At 49.1% G+C, this 18,668-nt stretch overlaps 1 protein-coding gene across 1 annotated transcript in view; it reads left to right on the top strand.

Moving 5' to 3' along the window:
- CHAT (choline O-acetyltransferase) overlaps positions 1-18,668 on the top strand; it is a 54,457-nt gene that overhangs the window by 10,074 nt on the left and 25,715 nt on the right. The window contains exons 4-7 of the mRNA XM_055425958.2: positions 652-770; positions 2,261-2,314; positions 6,228-6,408; positions 8,286-8,463. Of these exons, the coding sequence (XP_055281933.1) occupies positions 652-770; positions 2,261-2,314; positions 6,228-6,408; positions 8,286-8,463 (532 nt within the window). The remainder of the gene's footprint in view (positions 1-651; positions 771-2,260; positions 2,315-6,227; positions 6,409-8,285; positions 8,464-18,668) is intronic.

Here is an 18,668-nt window from a genome sequence, read left to right on the forward strand (position 1 = left end):
ACATGAGTTTGAGTGAACTCCGGGAGTTGGTGATGGACAGGGAGGCCTGGCATGCTGTGATTCATGGGGTCGCAAAGAGTCGGACACGACTGAGCGACTGAAATGAACTGAACTGAGGTGACAAAGATGGGGCAGAGGGAGGGACAGGCATGGGGGAGACACAGAAGGATAGTAAGGGGCAAGGGTGAGGGGCTGAGAGGGGACAGATGCGGATAGAGACGGGGTTATGGGGAGAGACAGGGTACAGAGATGGCGGACAGATGGGGGCAGATGAGTAATAGGGTTGGAGCAGCAGAGGATAGCATGAAGTCATGGAAGAAGAGAGGGATGAAAGGCAGGAATGAGACAGAAAATTGCACGGGGGACACGGATAAAGCAGCACACAGCAGGATGCACACAGCAGGATGCACACAGATGGAAGAAAGGAGACAGCGTTGGATGAAGCTGAAGGACAGGCAGGATGGCTCAGGGAGCCTCAAGCTCTAGCCCATAACTGGGGCTTAGTGTATGTTTGTGGAATGAATGAATGAAAAAAAGTACATGATCTAGTGAAGGGTCCCCATTTCACTTCCGGGGTGCCAAGGTGGGAGTGATGTGTTCCCCAGGCAGGGTGTGTGTGGCCACAGTGGGTAATGGCACCCTCCTTGGCAGGTGTCCGAGTACTGGCTGAACGACATGTATCTCAATAATCGCCTGGCCCTGCCTGTCAACTCCAGCCCAGCTGTGATCTTTGCCCGGCAGCACTTCCAAGACACCAATGACCAGTTAAGGTGAGGACACCAGGCTCCCGGGCTCATAGCTTGGGAGTCTGCTTGGAGGAGGGGGCCTGACCCCACCCCCAGGAAGGAGAGGCTGAAGCTCATGCCTTGGCTGAGCTCTCTGAGGCCAAATGGCCCTGAGACAGTGGCCATCCAGGCCAAGGGGTCAGAGGAAGGGTAGGGAGGAGCACGTGGGTAACACACTCAGGGTCTTCCTCAGGTATATCTATTTGGGGTTGAGTGGAGTGGGGTGGGGAGGTCATGGGCCCCAGGTGTCTCCACGGCAGTCTGGCCTGGTTGAGGTCCTGGGAGGAAACCTGTAGCCTCTGATCCTGCCAGTGCTTGAAGCTGGGCCTTGTCACTGGGATGCACAGCCCCAGGCTGTTTCAGAGGGCCTCTGCTCCCTGCAGCCCCCCAGCTCTGAGCAGAGGCTCCCAGGGAGTGGAAATGGTTCCTTTCCTCCAGCCACCACCAGAGTCTCTGCCATCTGCTGCAATTTCAGAGCTCACTGAGCCGCTGGAACAGCCTCTGGATGTGCTGATGACGACGGCAGAGGGGCCATTTATGCAGCAGTGGGGCAGGGCGGAAGGGTCTCTCAGCCAAACCCAGGTCTCTGGCCTCAAGAGCAAAATGTGGCACAGTGTGGGGACAGTTCAGAGGGAGGAAATAAAAACATGTGGCAGGGTCAACCTTGGGCTCCGATCCAGGCTGGAAGACCCCCGCGCCCTCCTTCTTCACGTGGCCCAATCAACCTGCTGGCTGGAGGGGGAGGAGGTTGGGCAGCCTTCCCCCTTCCCCTACAGCTGGGCATTCCCTGGGCAGAGGAAGTATGTGGACAGATGAATGACTTCTGGATACAGTTCTCAAAATTGCATTGGCAGGGGGGAGGGTGTTTTCCTCCTGATGCAGTTAAGCCAGGCTCATCGTCCATGGGCAGTTAAGATGACAGGGTCCTGTGGTAAGGTTTTCTGGTGCCTTTTTTCCAGCCAACAGCACCTGGCTTTCTTTTACATTAGCACTAAGGAAACCAAATTACTGATTTTTCTTGGGAGATTGGATTTCCCAGAACCCTGGGGTTTTGGCCCAGTCCAGTCCCAGCACAGGCGTTCTCCTAGAAGAACACTGCCCCTGATGGTCTAGCCCCCTCCTGCCTGCTCTGTGGCCTCTCCTGGCTTCCTCTCCCTCCTCCTCCTCCTCTCATTTACCTTCCAATTTCCTCTCCTCCCCCAAGGTCTCTCCTCAGGACCATTTTTAGTCTCAGGTTTGTGAAGGAAGCTGACAGCCTTGGGGTAGGGATGGGGCAGCAGGAACCCTATCTGATTATTGCATGGTTAAGGCCAGTCATCTGGTGGGTGGTCCATGAGTATGGGAGAGACTAGAGGAGGTGGGAGGGAGGGGGAGGGGGGAGAGAAAGAGGAAGAAGGAATGAAATAAGAAGGGAGTGAGGGAGGAAGGAAATCTGGGCCCCAGAGAGGAGAAACTAAGGCCTCATCTCTCTGCAGGTTCGCAGCCAACCTCATCTCTGGTGTGCTCAGCTACAAGGCCCTGCTGGACAGGTAGGACTGAGCCCCACCTGGGAAGGGTAGTGCCCTGGTCATCTGTCTCCCTGCCACACTAGCCAAGGAGCTCACGGAGGCAGGGACCTTGTCTTTTTTCAGCTCTGTGTTCCGGGTTTCTGTCACTGAGCAAATGACCCCCTGCACATCTCAAGCATCAGAATGACCTTTTGAATTCTGACACCTACAACACATGATGTGTCAACCTTGAGTGAGTAATCACTCGGATTACTATAGACTCCTGGGTGTCAAACGGAAATGATAATGGTGGCCGCCTATGAGATGATGCCTGTGTGGCTTTCAGCCCTAAGCCAGGCACAGCAGCTCTCTATGCATTTCTGTGCTTCTGCCTGCTCACTCTCACAGTGCAGTCCCTTGCTGGGTCTCCAGGGCTTCCAGCTGCTGTCTCCCCGTGGTGTTTTCTTGGTGTCTCTCCTCCTCACCAGGAGCTCTCTGCCATCCCCCAGAACTCAGTCCTGATGACCCGCCGACTGATTTCAGAGAATCTCATCCTTTACCTTGTCCTGCTGAGCCGCAGAGCAAGAATGGCCTAGGCCCCACCCACAACTTTGTACCTGTCCGTCACTGACAGCCTAGACCCCAGACTCGACTGTGTGTGTGTGCACACGCACACGGACACGCATACCCATGCATGTCCATATGTAAGCTCCCACACCTAATCATTGTAAGGGTCATAAAGCTAGAACTTTGTCCATTGCTCAGGGGCCTGTCTCGGACCCTTCCTTCATCCACTCATTTATTTACTTGCTCACTTTTCCTTTTTAAAGCAATGTTTTTTTTAATTGGAGGAACAGTGCTTTACAGTATTGTGTTGGTTTCTCCTATGCAACAGTGCAAGTCAGCCATAATTGTACACACATCACCTCCCTCCCACTCACACCGCACCTCTCTCGGTCGTCGTGGAGCGCCTGGCTGGGCTCCCTGTGTCGTACAGCGGCTTCTCCCCAGTTGTCTATTTTACACATGGCAGTGTATACATGTCGACGCTACTCTCTCGATTCGTCCCCCTCTCTCCTTCCCCCACTGTGTCTATAAGTTCGTTCTCTACATCTGCATCTCTGTTCCTTCCCTGCAAATAGGTTCATCAATACCATCTTTCTAGATTCTGTGTATATGTGTTAATATACTATATTTGTTTCCGTTTCCTGACTAACTTCACGCTGTATAACAGGCTCTAACTTCATCCACCTCACTAGAACTGACTCAAATTCATTCTTTTTTATGCCTGGTAATATTCCATTGTTTATGTGTCACATCTTCTTTATCCATTCATCTGTCGATGGACATCTAGGTTGCTTCCATGTCCAAGCTACTATACATAGGGCTACTATGAACTTTGGTCGGACTTCCCCGGTGGCTCAGATGGTAAAACATCTGCCTACAATGTGGGAGACCTGGGTTCAACCCCTGGGTCAGGAAGATCTCCAGGAGAAGGAAATGGCAACCCACTCTAGTATTCTTGCCTGGAAAATCCCATGGACGGAGGAGCCTGGTGGGCTACAATCCATGGGGTCACTGAGAGTTGGACACAACTGAGCGACTTCACTCACTCACTCATGAACTTTGGAGTACACGTGTCTTTTTCAATTATAATTTTCTCAGAGTATATGCCCAATAGTGGTATTGCTGGGTCATATGGTAGCTTTTTATCCCTAGTTTTTAAAGAAATCCCCATACTGTTCTCCATAGTGGCTATATACCAATTTACATTCCCACCAGCAGTGCAAGAGGGTTCCCTTTTTTCCCACATCCCCTCCAGCATTTATTGTTTGCAGATTTTTTTCACTTTTCAAATTGATGCTGGAAAGATGAAGGGAATAAGGCCCCATCCCTGTCTTCAAAAGGTTCTCAGACTATCTAGTGAAACAGACACATAAACAGCGCCAAATACAACTGTGTCCATCCTCTCCGAGCCTCTCCCTCCAGTATCTGACCCCCTGACATCCCCACTGGGGTGCTCCTAGTCATTGCAAACTGAGTCATCCCCAGTGGGCCCTTGGGCCCCCTCCCCATGCCCCAGCAGGCCCTTTACCTTGTCCTGCCATCTCAGTAAGCGTGCCACACAGCCCCGGTGGTGAATCCAGGATCCTGTAAGTCACCCATGGTAGCTTTCTCCCCCGCCTGCTCAACTAGTCCAAGCTCAGGGATATCATGCTCCCTCCAGAACCCATACTCACACCCTCCTCTTACTCCCATCACCCTCCCCAGGCCCATCACCTTCCCATCAGCCCACAGCCTCCTTCCTGTGACCGGCTTCCACCTATTCTCCACCCAGAGCCAGGGCCGTTATGACAACAAAGCGCATCAGATCATGCCCCCATGCCATGCCCCCGAGCGCTCTCACATTCCCAGGGCTTTCACTGCCCCAAGAATGAAATGGCACTGACTTCTGCTGCAAAGAGGCCACAGGCCTCCCCACTTCTCTGTCCAGCTCTTTACTCAGCTTTAACTGGCTTCCTTTCATCTTTGACCAGTGTTCCTCAAACAATCTATGGTGAAAGACCAATATATTTTTTAATTTAGTAAAATGTTTTTGAAAGTGAAAGAGTTAGTTGCTCAGTCATGCCGGACTCTTTGCAACCCCATGGACTGTAACCCACCAGGCTCCTCTGTCCATGGAATTTTCCAGGGAAGAATACAGGAGTAGGTTGCCATTTCCTACTCCAGGGGACCTTTCTGACCCAGGGATCGAATCCAAGTCTCCCGAATTGCATTCTGGCCTGGAGAATTCCATGGATACAGTCCTTGGGGTCACAAAGAGTTGGACATGACTGAGCAACTTTCACTTTTTTCTATCTGAGCCACCAACTGAATTAGCAGAAAAACGGCATATAGATACAAAACACAAGACCCCTTGTTTTATTGTTAGATTCAGCACATATAAACGTCCTCTGTCAAGTTGTTACAAGTTTCTGAAAGCTCCCCCTGGAGTCCCACAACCACCCTGTCATCAGCTGGTCCTTCCAGTTCAATCTGACACCCACACTTGGAGCAGCAGGACAGTGGGATGCTCCACCCAGCCCACCTTGGCCTCACTCTGCCCCAGCTCACCTCGTGGCTGCCTCTTAACCCCAGGGCTCAGCTCTCGAGTCTCATCCTCAGTGAGACCATCCCTGGTCACTCCTCCTGCCCTGCCAGTCACTCTCATCACCCCATCTTACTGCCTGCCTGTTGCCTTTGCCCCCTTACATATCCCCGACCTGTGCCCCATTAGAACAGGAAAGTCAGCTCTTGTTTGCGCCTGCCTCCCCAGATCCTCGAATGGTGCCTGGTCCAGGAGAGTGCTCAGTCACATTTGTCTGCTGAAAGGAAGGAAGAAGGGAGGGAGGGAGGGAGGGAGGGAGGGAAAAAGAGGCGGAAAGAGAGAGAGAGAGAAAAGGAGGAAGAGGAAAGGGAGGTGGAATGTGGAGGGGAGGGTGAAACAGGAGGAGGAAATCAGAGGGACAGAGAGAAGGAGGAAGGAGAGGAAATGGGGGAGGAGGAGGAAGGAAGGACGCACCTGAGACCTGCTGAGATCCTAGGAGAAAGGAGCTTTCCTCTGTGAACTCAAAGGAGGCTTCTGGAAGAGGTGATGAAGGAGTAAGCTCTCAAGAGTGAAGGGAGTTCTCTAAACAGATTAGTTGAGTGCAGGGCTGAGGGTGAAGGCGTGCCAAGCAGAGCAGCAGTAGCAAAGGCCCAGAGTGGCCAGATCTGCACCTGCATGTGTCGTGCATGAGGCTGGCGTGAGAGAGACTAACGGAGGCCAGAGAACATGAGGGTCTCCCTGGGGCGCCCCACTACTTCAGAAAGTGGGAATCTAGCTCTGAAACGACCATCATCATGCAGTTCTGGCATCAAGTTAGAGTCGAACCAATTTTGATTCCCAGCCTCTCTTCCCTCCCTCCCCCTCCAGCCACTCCATCCCCACCGACTGTGCCAAGGGCCAGCTATCAGGGCAGCCGCTCTGTATGAAGCAATACTACGGGCTCTTCTCCTCCTACCGGCTCCCCGGCCGCACCCAAGACACGCTGGTGGCCCAGAAGAGCAGTGTCATGCCCGAGCCGGAGCACGTCATTGTGGCCTGCTGTGGCCAGGTAAGTGTCCCCTTGCTCCTGCAGCCTCTCGGGCCTGGGGAGGGGTGCACGTGTGTTCATCCCTTCCTGCTTCTCCAGGGTGTTCAGCCCCCTCCCAGAGTCATACGGTGAGCTGGGGTGGGCTGGCCCCGAAATGGGGTCTCTAGATTTCTGTCAGTCCCATTTCTCTCCACTGGTTGGATTTTAAGAACGAGGAGCGTCGTCAGTCAAAATGCCTTTGGTAGGTTCCCATTTCAGTCCTGTCCAGCCGAGTCAGGTCCAGTGAACTGCCTGGATGGACTGAGGGTCGTCAATGAGACCCAGCATGTCTTCAGCCCTTCCACATGCAGTCACCCAGGTCATGGCCTTCCTGGAGACCACACACAGATGGACAGCTTACAGACCGACTGTCTGGGCATCCACGTCAAGGTGGGCCTGGTATCTATACTCATCCCATCTGATCTTAGGATGACCTTGCAGAGGAGGCATTGGATCTCCATTTGACACATGAGGAGACGAGACTTAGGTTAAGTGGCTTGTCCAAGGGTGAGACGGACTCCTCGGTCTGCCAGTGTCACAAGCTCACGCTCTATCCCCTGTGGCTCAGGTCCTCAGACTGGGCTCCAGGGAACACAAAAGAGCCTGTGGGGGCCCAGGGGACACCAGAGGCTCCACATAAATATTTTATCTGATGAAAAGCTGTTTGTTTTCATTAAAACCTAATTTTGACACCCACCTGGGGTCTCCCCTGGTATTTTTTTTCTACAGTGTTTTCTTCTTAGCCTCATTTGACATTTTCAGTCTAAATTGGGAGCCCTAAGTTTGCCATCAAAAGATGGCTGTTGCCAGGTTGGAAGGCCACCTGACACCTGGCTGGCCACAAGACAAGAAGCTTTCTCCACCTTCATTCAAAAGTCAAACCCAGAATATTCCAGCTCCCCCCACCCCACCACACACACACACACCATAGTATCCAATCCTCCCAGAAATGCTCTCAAGACTCCCGCTCTGAACCACACCACCTGTATGCTGCTCAGGGCGTAGGGCCAGGCACACGTCAATCAGCAGAGGAGGGATCTTGACCTGGGACTATGAATAGAACCCTTTACAATGCTGAGGCTCTAGCTTCTAAATTACTGAGTGCCAGTTCACAGGCCTCACCTGCAGAGCACACGCAGGCACACATGTTTGGGTACACATGCATGCATAGAGCATTTTGTGTGTTCTTCCATTTTAATCTTTCTCTGCATATTATTTGCTGCCATTTTTTTCTCCACTCACCAGTGTGTTTGAAATCTATCCCTGTAGCTGTATCTGAGCTAGTTCATTCTTTTGAACTGCTGGATAGACATGCATTGGACAGGTGCTCCACGTTTTACTTAACCATTCCCTTACTGCAGAACATCTGGGCTCTCTCTACCACTTTTCTATTGCAAACAAGGTTGATATGCACATTCCTTTATTTGTCTCCCAGGGCACAAGTATATGTTTCTCTAAGCCTTAGACTAAAGTATGTATTTATAAGAGCAGTTACTGAATCATAGGGCATGCACATTTTCAGTTTTGATTGACACAGCCCTCCAACAGCAAGCAAATGTATCAATTTCCACTCAGTTTACAACAAATATAATGGTTTTATGTCAAATAGGAATTACAGGAAAAAAAACTTTCTTTAGTTAAGTTTAATCTGGCCTTCTTTGATCTGGGAGAGCTTGGAGTCCAGCACAGGTGACAGTGTCGGGCTGGTCCCCACATTGTGGCTCTTCTGAACCATCAAGTACCTTGGAAACCAGGGGCCTGAGTGTCCCCCCGTCCTGCTCCCATGTGGAGGCTCAGGGAAGGCCTGACGTCTAGGGCGGGCTGCCCTAAGTGACGTCTTTGACCTGTTTCCCCCACAGTTCTTTGTCTTGGATGTTGTGATTAATTTCCGCCGTCTCAGTGAGGGGGATCTGTTCACTCAGTTGAGAAAGATAGTCAGAATGGCTTCCAACGAGGATGAACGCTTGCCTCCAATCGGCCTGCTGACGTCAGACGGGAGGAGCGAGTGGACTGAGGCCAGGACGGTCCTCATGAAAGGTTAGCAGCAGCGCCCAGCACGTCTCCATGCTCATCTCATCCTCACACCCATTGGCCTCCCTCCCTCCAGGGGTGTACCTCATCCCCATTTGCCATAGCATGGGACGCTCAGGCCTCCTTCCAGCCCAGGACCCAATGGCATATCCTGCAGTTGGCCTGTGGTCAGCTGAAGGCGCCTTTTGTACCCTTGTAATTCATCTGACAGCATGCTGACTTTCTGGGTGAGACTGACTAGCCCTGGAATCCGAGGATGTCTGGGAGCATGGTGGGGAGCAAAGTTTTGAGTTGAAGGAAGGCCAGCTGCAGAGAAGCAGTGGTGTTTTACTGGTGGGCAAGGAAGGTGCTCATTTCGGGGATCTGAGTTGCTAGGAGAGCTGTCAGGTGGGGGTTTGGGACGGACCCACCTCTGGAAGGGTGGTTGGCTGCCTCCTTCATATGATTTCTTGGTCCCAGAATTCTTCATCTTCAGGCTGATCTTATCCTTCTGGCTGCTGCTCTGAAGAAAGTTTCTAAGATTTCCCATAAGAAATCCAGCAACAGCCTTACATTTTTCAAATTGTCCTTCTGAAAACTACTTTTCAAACCCAAAGTGAGCCCTATTCTCAGGAACTGGGTGGAGAGCCTTGCTTTCTTGCCCACATTCCCAGATGAAGGGTGGGACTTCTTTGAGCCTCTGTCTGCCACTTGGGCTTTTGTGCCAGCCAGGTGACCATTCAGAGTTCTTGAGTGTCTGTAAGCTGAGGACTTGGGCTAGGCCTGGGGTGTGTAAGGGACAAAAAGGATGGAGCCCTTGGCCCTGAGCAGCCCCCTCGATAGGAATCAGGGATGGATTCAAGTACATAGTAATGCAGTGTCTACCCATGTAAGGCAGTAGAGCCAGTAGGTACCAAATAAATGTTCCAGGACTTCAGAGAGGGGAGGGAGCCCTTCTAATTGGGAGGATTTTGAAAGGCTTTGGGGGAAGAGGTGGGAATTGAACAAAACCCTGTGACACGAGTGAGAGGGACAGGAGGGAGGGACAGTGTCCAGGCAGGCAGCCCAACTGGAGGCAAAGTTGACCGCCCAGCAGGGCCATATCTGACCTGCCCACTACTGTGAGGAAAGCAGTCTGGCCAGCAAAGATGGCTGTGCTGGACATACTGAGAATGAGAAGGTGGTGGGGCTTGACTGTCCAGCAGCAGGCACACCCTTCTCCCTAGAAAGCTCTTCTTCCAGGGCTGGCTGGCTCCTTGCACTGTTCCAAGGAGCCAGCTTAGATGTTCCACCCCCAGACTCTCGTGGAGTATCCCCCACCTCTCCCCAGCACACTCTGCCTCTTGTCCTGTTTTTCATCTTAGTTGCATTTCTTACTCTCTGAAGTCAGTTTCTTGTCTGATTCATGCTGATTATTTGTCCCTTTCCCACACCACCCCCCAAGTCTGTAAAATCCAAGAGGACAGGGGCTTAACTTCTGAATCGGCTGTCCCAAACACAGTTAATCCCCAATCATCCTTGTTAAATAAAGGAATGAAGGACTGCTAAGGATACTGGGCCCCAGACTTATTTCCCACTTACCAATTAATTTTCTTTCATTCAATTCTTGGGCACCTTCAAGTGCTTGATCTTAAATTGGAGGCTGTGTGGATCACAGGTAGCTGCCAGAGGTGACCCTGTTCTTACCAACCTAATGGCCATGTGGGAGAATTAATAACTTATAATTTGAAAGTGAGTTAATTCCCTCAGGAGACCATGGTATAATCAAATCCTACTCTTCTCCCCTCCAGGGACAGAGACAGGCATCAAAAGAATTGCCTCTGCTTCCAATAGGCTTCCCACTTTATTAGCAGGCCAGGCCCAAGCCATCGCCCTGCACGACTGACCAGGATCGCCTTGGGGTCTGAGCGCCTGGGTGTGCTAATCGGAATTAATTTGTTAATGGCACTTGATCTGGCTTTCTGAATGGAAGTGCTGTTTCTAAAGGAAGCATGACAGAAAGGAGGGGGGTGCACACACGGCTTCACTCTGGAAATCTAATTAATCCAGTTAGCACTGACTGTGTCATCTGCACAGCGGGAATCTGATCCTTCACTGAGCTCTCCTCTCTGGAGCGCCCCTTCCCACGGAAGGAAAACGGGGAAACCACTTAGGAAATGATTTGGGTGTCAAAGTGAAAGATGAAGGCAGCTTGGTCTAGAGTTGAGAGTGAAGATGGAAAGATGGGAAGACATGGGTGGGGTCTAGAGAAATTTCAAAGTAGAAGCAACAATAAGGAAAAAAGGAATGAGCTTTTTTTTGTATAAAATAAGCTTATTAGAAATTTATTTATTTTATTGGAGTATAATTTGCAATATTATGTTTCTGCTGTATAACAAAAGTGAGTCAGCTATATGTATGTATACATCTGCTCCCTCTTGGGCCCACCCTTTCCATCCCACCCCTCTAGGTCATCACAGAGTGCCCAGCTGAGCTCCCTGTGTCCTTCAGCAGCTTCCCACCAGCTGTCTGTTTCACACATCATAGTGTGTGTATGTCAGTGCTACTCTCTTAATTCGTTCCACCCTCCCTTAGAAAAATGGTACTGATGAACCTATCTGCAGGGCAAGAATAGAGACACAGATGTAGAGAATGGACTTGTGGACCCAGGGGAGTCCTAGGTTTTTGATGTGAGCAACTGAGTAGCGGCGGTACCATTCACTGGGATGAGAACCAGGTGAGGGAAGTGATGCAGCAGGGAGAAGTCCTTTCCCAGCGTATCAGGGATGAGACGCCTTGAGTCATCCAAGTAGAGACGTCAAGTTAGATCTATGTGTCTGGAGCTCAAGGGAGAGGTCGGTACAGAGATATAAATTTGAGAGCCATCAGCACAGAAGCGATATTTAAAGTCATGGACCTTGATGAGATCATCTAGAAACGGAAGATGGGGCCTTGGAGGTCAGGTAGGAAAAGATGCAAAGGAGATGGAGAAAGTGCAGCCTGTGAAGTCAAGATGAAACCAGGAGATGAGTCACAAAGATCCAAGAGGGAAGGAGAGAGCCGCCAACTATGTCAGACGCTGCTGAGAACTCTCGGGAGAATGGGACAGAGAGGGGACTCTGGGCTTGCAACCCTATGTCAGCCGTGACCTTCACCAAAGTCAGGCCAGAGTACAAGACAGGCAGAAGGTGTATGGTGATGGAAGAAACTGTTAATGAGACAGTCCCTGAGTAGAATCAGTTAAGGGTGGATGGTTCTTTTCAGACATTTTGGTACTAGAAGGAGCAGAAAAATGGGAGTGGTTGGAAGAGGATGGGGGTCAAGGGAAGTGTTTTTAGTACGAGAGGCAAGTGTGTGGAAATAATCCAATAAGGGAAATTGTTAGTGAGGAGAGAGGAGACAAATGGAGGGGTGGAATTCTTGCAAAGGCAAAAGGAGATGGAGCACAGAGAATCAGAGACCTTTGACTGATACAAGGAAACCTGAACCTGGCTTCAGGTCAGCAGAGCCGTGGTTAGGGCGGGATTCTGGAGACAGAAGAGAATGTATGATATAGCCTCATGGGAAGTGAGAAAGACAGCCTACTCAGGAAACTTGCTAAGATTCATGGACTGTATCGAGCTCATATTTGAGGGCCATACACTTTAGAAGAAATAATACACTTTAGCATTGTTCTGCAATCCCTCCCTCTCCCCCACACACAACATTGAGGTGCTGAGATTCAGGCAAGGAGAAGGTGTGTTGCTGAGTTCAGCCAAGGTCAGTGAGGATAACTGAGGGAGAGAAGGCGTGTGTGGAGGGGAATGTTTAGAATGCTGGAATCTGAACTGAGTAAGCAGCTCAGGCTGCCACAACAACCTACCGCACCCTTGTGGGGCTTCGACAACAGCCGTTTATCTTCTCCCATCTCCAGAGCCTAGAAGTCCAAGGTCAAGGTGTCAACAGAGGGGTTTCTTCTGAGGCCTTTCTCCTTGACCAGGATGGCTGTCTCCTCCCTGTATCTTTACATTTGTCTTCCTTCTATGTGCAAGGACGTCTGTGTTCTCATCTCTTTTTCTTATAAGGACACCAGTCATGTTGGATTAGGGTCCCACCCCAGTGACCTCATTTTAATTACCTGTATAAAGATCCCCGTCTCCAGATACAGTCCCTGGAACAGGGGTTAGATTTCAACTTAGGGACTTTGGGGGGGACACAGTTTAGCCCATCACAGGAGGGAAGTGAAAGATGGAGGTGGGTGGTGGAGAGTGGAAATAGGCAGTGGGGCTGAAGGGTCCTGGAGATGTCAGTGAGACATGCTGCAGTGGGAGGTAATAGAGTGTGTGAAGCAGAAGTCAGAGTATGGTCAAGGTGTGGGAAGCTTGAGCTGATGCTCCAGAGGGGGCTGGGTCCTGGTCTTGATATGCCTCCAGATGTGGTGGTAGGAGTGGGTGCTGAGGTTAGACTATCAAAGGTGAGCGGTCAAGGGGCTGAGAGAGGGGGATGCCAGCTGGGTCACGCACAGGGATATTCAAGTTACCGAAAGGAAGATAGGAGTGGTGATGTGGAGGAAGAGCTTGAGCCAGGTCCTGCTGGTTGGGCATTGAGGAGGTCAGTGGAGCACAGCAATAAGGAGGATAACGCGTGGGGGGAGGATGAAAGCCCAATGGCTGCAGCTTCAAAGAGAAAGCCGGAGGTGAGGGGGAGTCATTTAGGAGCTGGGAGGGGATCCCCCCTACCCATCTGGTGCAGGGATGAGTGTGAGGGAAGGGAGTCCCCTCGGAGGGGGTGCAAGGAAGTGGGCCCTCAGAGGGGGCACCCTTCAGTTGAGGCAAAAGGTGAACAGAACACTTCCAAAGAAGGTTAACAGGGCAAGGGGAGGGCCAGTCAAGCACTGTGAAGAGTCCAGGAAGGAGGAGAGGAGAGCAGGGGAGGACCAGGTCTGCCCAGGGGACACTGGAGCAGCAGGGGGTGGAAGTGCTGGGGAAGGTGGCCATCATTGCAAACGATGCTCCCAGAGCACTAACCTCTGGGAAGCCCCTCTCTCTCCTGGTTCCAGGAGCAGCTGCTGACTGTGGTGAGGCTGGGGTTCTTTCTGGTACATAGGAGAACCACTGCTAACTCTGGAAAATGGGTTGAACTTTCCTGAAGTCCCAAGGTCTCTACCTCCCTTCCAGAGACCCCAGCAGAGACCAGTGTCCATGGGCACTGGACCCAGGCTGGCATTGTGCAGTAGAAAGTTTCACTGAGCTCCACTTGTCCTGGTGGATGCCTAGGCCAGGAAACCTGAGCTCAGACAAAATTCCCCCTTGAATTTCCACAGGGTCAGCTGAGACCCACGGGGTGGTTGATTGCATCAACCCGCTCTCCTTCCAATGATGATCCCTGATCCCCCAACCAACTTGGCCCCCTCTTTAAGCTCCCAGGCTGCCCAGCCCAACCCTCTGCCCAGGACATTGAAAGGGTAGAGCTCATGGAGGTCCAGGAACCACCAGTGGGGCACAGTCCATATCAAGGGCCCTCCTGGGGGGCTGAGGGCTACAAGACCTGCGGGGACTGTCTCTGCCCCTGGGATTTGCCATCTTGCTGGGGAGACTAGAGTAAACAGAATCATCAGGACAAGAGTAGACAGGATAAAACCAAAGGGAAGGTCTCCCTTAGGAGTCCTGTGGGAATTTGGGGGCCTCACCCCTCTGCATCTCATAGTTCACGAGGATTTCCTGTGCCAAGTGAGACTTGAGGCTAAACCAAGGTGGGTTGAGGACAGCGTGGCTGGGGCTAGTTGACAATATGAAGGTCATCTAGAGAGCTCAAAAAAAAAAAAAAAAATCAGGAAAACCAAACCAGATTCTTGGGTTCTGGTGATTTTCCAGTGGCACTGGAGTGAGACTAAGGAATTTATATTATTAAAGCACCCTCAGGTACAGTCCAGGTTGGAACCCACTTATTTAGATATTAGCAGCCACTGTGCATGGAGGTTCCCATTATTGCTGGGCCCTGTCCTGGGTGCTTTCTGTCCCTTGTTGCTGGAAGTCTTCATAATAGCCTATGAGGTGAGACTCGCACCCCCACGGAGCAGAGGAGGCTACGTCTCCCGCAGGTTGTGGTAGTTCCCCCTCTTAGGTGGAGGGTGGTGGAGCTGGGAGTGACCAGGGAATATCTGTCTCCCCAACCTGACATCTTCAGGGCCTGGCCCTCAGGGATAAGATTCAGGCCTCAGGAGGGCTGTGTGCATCCTCTCAGGACCTCCCTCCCCACCCAAAGTGAAGCTCTGGCCTTCCTGAGCCCAGGAGGAGCCAACACTGTTATCCTGGTCTAGAAATTTAATTAGACATCCAGCCCTGAGTCTGGAAGACTACAGCACTTGTCAATTTGTAGGAAAAGGATCGCCAGCTAGGAGATCCGCCCCTCTGTTGGCTCGCCTACCCGGGTGCAGTGGAGATCCTGTGAACAGACTTTGGAAGCAGATGCCTCCGTTTGCACAGTCCCGTAAATATTTATTCCCAGCAGCCAATTAGAGCTGAGCCACAGCTTTCAAGGAGGGAACTGACAGAACGTTGCTGTGTCTGCAGAGGGCCTCGTCGGTCATGGTTTACAAGACCCACTCGGGATGGGGCGTCTTGCTCTTTAAATATTGTCATCCAGAGATAGGCAAGCCTGCTGATTTTAAAACCAATTACACATTAGCAATAACAGCCTCTCTGATTTAATTGCCCCAGAAATATCTCCTGGCTCTTGAGGCTGAATGCTGTTTTCTTTCTTTGGGCCAACCCCTCCCTCTCACAGTGGAAGCGTGAAGGCTTTCCTGGTTGAAAGCAACCAGACAGGGAGAGGCCTGTGGTCCAGGGCGAGAGGTCTGGGCTTGACCGGCCCCTCGTTGCTGTTCTGGAGTCTGGCTCCTTAGGCCGGGATGGGGAGATGGCAGCCCATCTAAGGGATGCAAAGCTGGTGTTCCCATGCCTGCTGCACAGGGGCCGAGCATTAAGGATACCTCTTATTAGATTCAGGGAAATACTCTGGGGATGTTCTCCCAAGCCCGAAACCACCCTGAACAAATCCAGTGAGCTGAAAATGGACTTGTGTGCATGGGCAATGCTGTTGCCGCCAGTGACAGTGGCCCGTGGCCTCAGACTGAATGGCTATAGTCCTGGTGTGGAGCCCTGACTCTTACTGACTCTGGGGAGCTCTTCTGCCTCCCCCAGGCTCCCCAAATGCCACATGCCCTGCATGGACACACTCCAGACTCCTCTACTCTTTCATTTCTCCCTCTGTGTCACCTTTCTGGCCCTCACTTTCCATTTCACGGGCAGCACTGTGATATTTGGTTTCAAGGCAGCTGAGAGGTTGTGGGCTTTTGGTTTGTTTGTTCATATCTCCTGCCTTTCGCCACTTACCACCCCTCCCCTAATTCTGAAATTCTGAAAGTATGATAGCTCTTTAAATCTGTCTTTGTGAGAAGGGTAGCTGGAACCCAAAGGGAAGAACAGTTCTTGGCTACTGACTTCTTTTTTAAAAAAATTAAATTAAACTTCTTTGGAGATAATTATAGACGCACATGCACTTGTATGAAATAAACATGCTTGTACCGTTCCGCCTCCCCCATCCCCACCCCGCAGGGAATGGTAACATCTTGCAAATCTTACAGTATCACAACCAGGACACTGACGTTGATACAGTCAAGATAAAGAACATTACCATCCCCACAAGGAACCCTGGTGTTCCCTTTACAGCTGCACCCACTTTCCCTCCAACTCCACCCCTCCTTAATCCCTAGCAACCACGAATCCATCCTTCATTTCTACGATGTTGTTTCAAGAATGTCATATAAATGGAATCATGCAGCATGTAACTTTCTGAGACTGGCTTTTTTACTCAGTATAATACTCTGGAGAAATCCATCCCGGTTTTTGTATGTGTGAATAGTTCATTCTGCATTCCACAATTTGGATGTTTCAACATAAGTGACATAACCATCCACCCATTGAAGGACATCTGAGTTATCTCTACTCTTTGGCTACTACAAATAAAGCTACTGTGAATATATGCATAGGTTTTTGTGTGATCGTAAGTTTTCATTTCAAAGAAAATGTCCAGGAATGAAATTGCTAGGTCATATGATATTTGCATGCTTCATTCTACAGGAAACCACTAAAGTGTTTTTTAGAGTGACTGTACCATTTTACTTTCCCATCGGCAATGCATGAATGATCCAGTTTCTCTTCATTGTCATTATTTTTTATTTTTAGTATAGCCTTCTGATAGGTGTGCAGTGATCTTATTGCGGTTATAATTTACATTTCTCTAATGACTAATGATGTTGAATATTTTTTCATGTGCTAATTTTCCCTCTATATCTCATCTTTGGGGAAATATCATTTTATGTCTTCTGCTCATTTTCTAATTGGATTGTTTGGGGCTGAGGTTTTGGGTTTTGGATTTTTTTTTTTTTACTGTGAGTTCTGAGTCTTTACTAACCTTTTATTGGGTATTGGCTTTATATTTTCTCCCAATCTGAGCTTATCTTTTCATCTTCTTAACAGAGTGTTTCACTGAAGAAATGTTTTTAGTTTTGATGAAGTCCAGTTTATCAGTTTTTTTTCTTTTGTGGATCGTACATTTGGCAACAAGCCTAAGAATTATATGTCTAGTGCTAATATCCCAAAGATGAATTTCTCCTAAAAGTTTTATAGCATTGTACATTTATGCTGACAATCTATCTTGTGCTAATTTTTCATAAGGTGTCAGATTTTTGTCCAAGGTTTTCAGGGAGGGGTACCTGCGGATGTACAGATGCTCCAGTAACATTTGCTTAAAAAGCTGTCCTTCCTCCATTCAATTACTTTTGCACCTTTGTCAGAATCAACTGGGCATATTTGTGTTAGTCTATTTTGGGGTTTTCTATTCTCTGCCATGGATCTGTGTGTTCATCTGTCTGCCCATCCTGCACGTTCGTGGCTATGTGATATATCTTTAAATTGGATACACTGGTTCCTCCACCTTTATTCTTTCTAAAAATTGTTTTAGCTATTCTAGTTCCTTTGCCTTTTCACACAGATTTTAGAATAATCTTGTCTACAGCTACAAAAAGTCTTGCTGGGATTTTGATGGGAGCTGGTTTAAGCCTGTGTACCAACCTGGGGAGAACTGGCATCTTCACTACGCTGAGTTTTCCCATGCATGAACATGATATATCTTTCCATTTAGTTAGATCTTTGATTTTTTGCGTTAGGTGTTTTGTTTCTTTATATAAGTCCTGCACGCTTTTGTTAAATTTACAGTGGAGAATTTCATTCATTTTGCATGATCTAAATGACATTGCATTTTTACTTTTGGTGTTCATATCTTTGTCACTGGTATTGGATTTTTGTATGTTTATTTTATATCCTGTAAACTTCTAACTCATCTAATAGTTCCAGGTGGAGTTTTCTGGGCGTAGATTGCTTATGATTTTCTACACAGACAGATCTTGTCATATGAAAATAAGCAGTTTTTTCTTATTGATATTTTTCTTTTTAATTCCCTTTTCTTGCCTTTTTGTGTGGCCAGAACTTCCAGTACTAGTTGAACAGCAGTGGTAAGAACGGATATCCTTTCTTATTCCTTATCTTACGGGCAAGGCATACAATCTTTTCACCCTTAAGTATGATATTAGCTGTATGCATTTTTGTTTTGGGTAGATTCTTTTCATGAAGTTGAGGAAGTTCCACTCTATTCCTAATTTTCTGAGATTTTATCATAACAAGATGTTGAATTTTGTAACTTGTACTTCATCAATTGATCTAACCATGTGATTTTTAAATAGTGTGTTAATACTGTGGATTATGTCAATTGATTTTCAAATACTGAACCAGGTTTGCATCCCCGGAACAAGCCCCACTTAGTCACAGTATATACTTCTTTTTACATGTTGCTTAATTCTATTTGCTGATATATTGTTAGCTATCTTTGTTTCTGTATTAATGAGGGTTATTTGTCTGCAGTTGGTTGGGGTATTTTTTTCGTGTGCGTGTTGTGTGTATGTGTGTGTTTATGGGTGGTGGTGGTGGTGTACCGTTTTGTCTGGTTTTGGTGTCATGGTAACACTGGGTTCCTAAAATGAATTGCAAAGTGTTCGTTTTTCTTACATTGTCTGGAAGAAATTGTGTAGATTGTGGTTAATTCTTCCCTAAATGTTTAGTAGAATTCTCTAGTGAAACCACTGGGGCTTGGAGATTTTAGTGGGGAGGGGAAACTTTAAACTTACCAATTTAATTTCCTTAATAATTACGGGGCTC

This window comes from Moschus berezovskii, chromosome 12, assembly GCF_049115385.1.
Source record: "Moschus berezovskii isolate FMDL1 chromosome 12, NW_MosBer_1.0, whole genome shotgun sequence".
Taxonomy (NCBI): Eukaryota; Metazoa; Chordata; class Mammalia; order Artiodactyla; family Moschidae; genus Moschus; species Moschus berezovskii.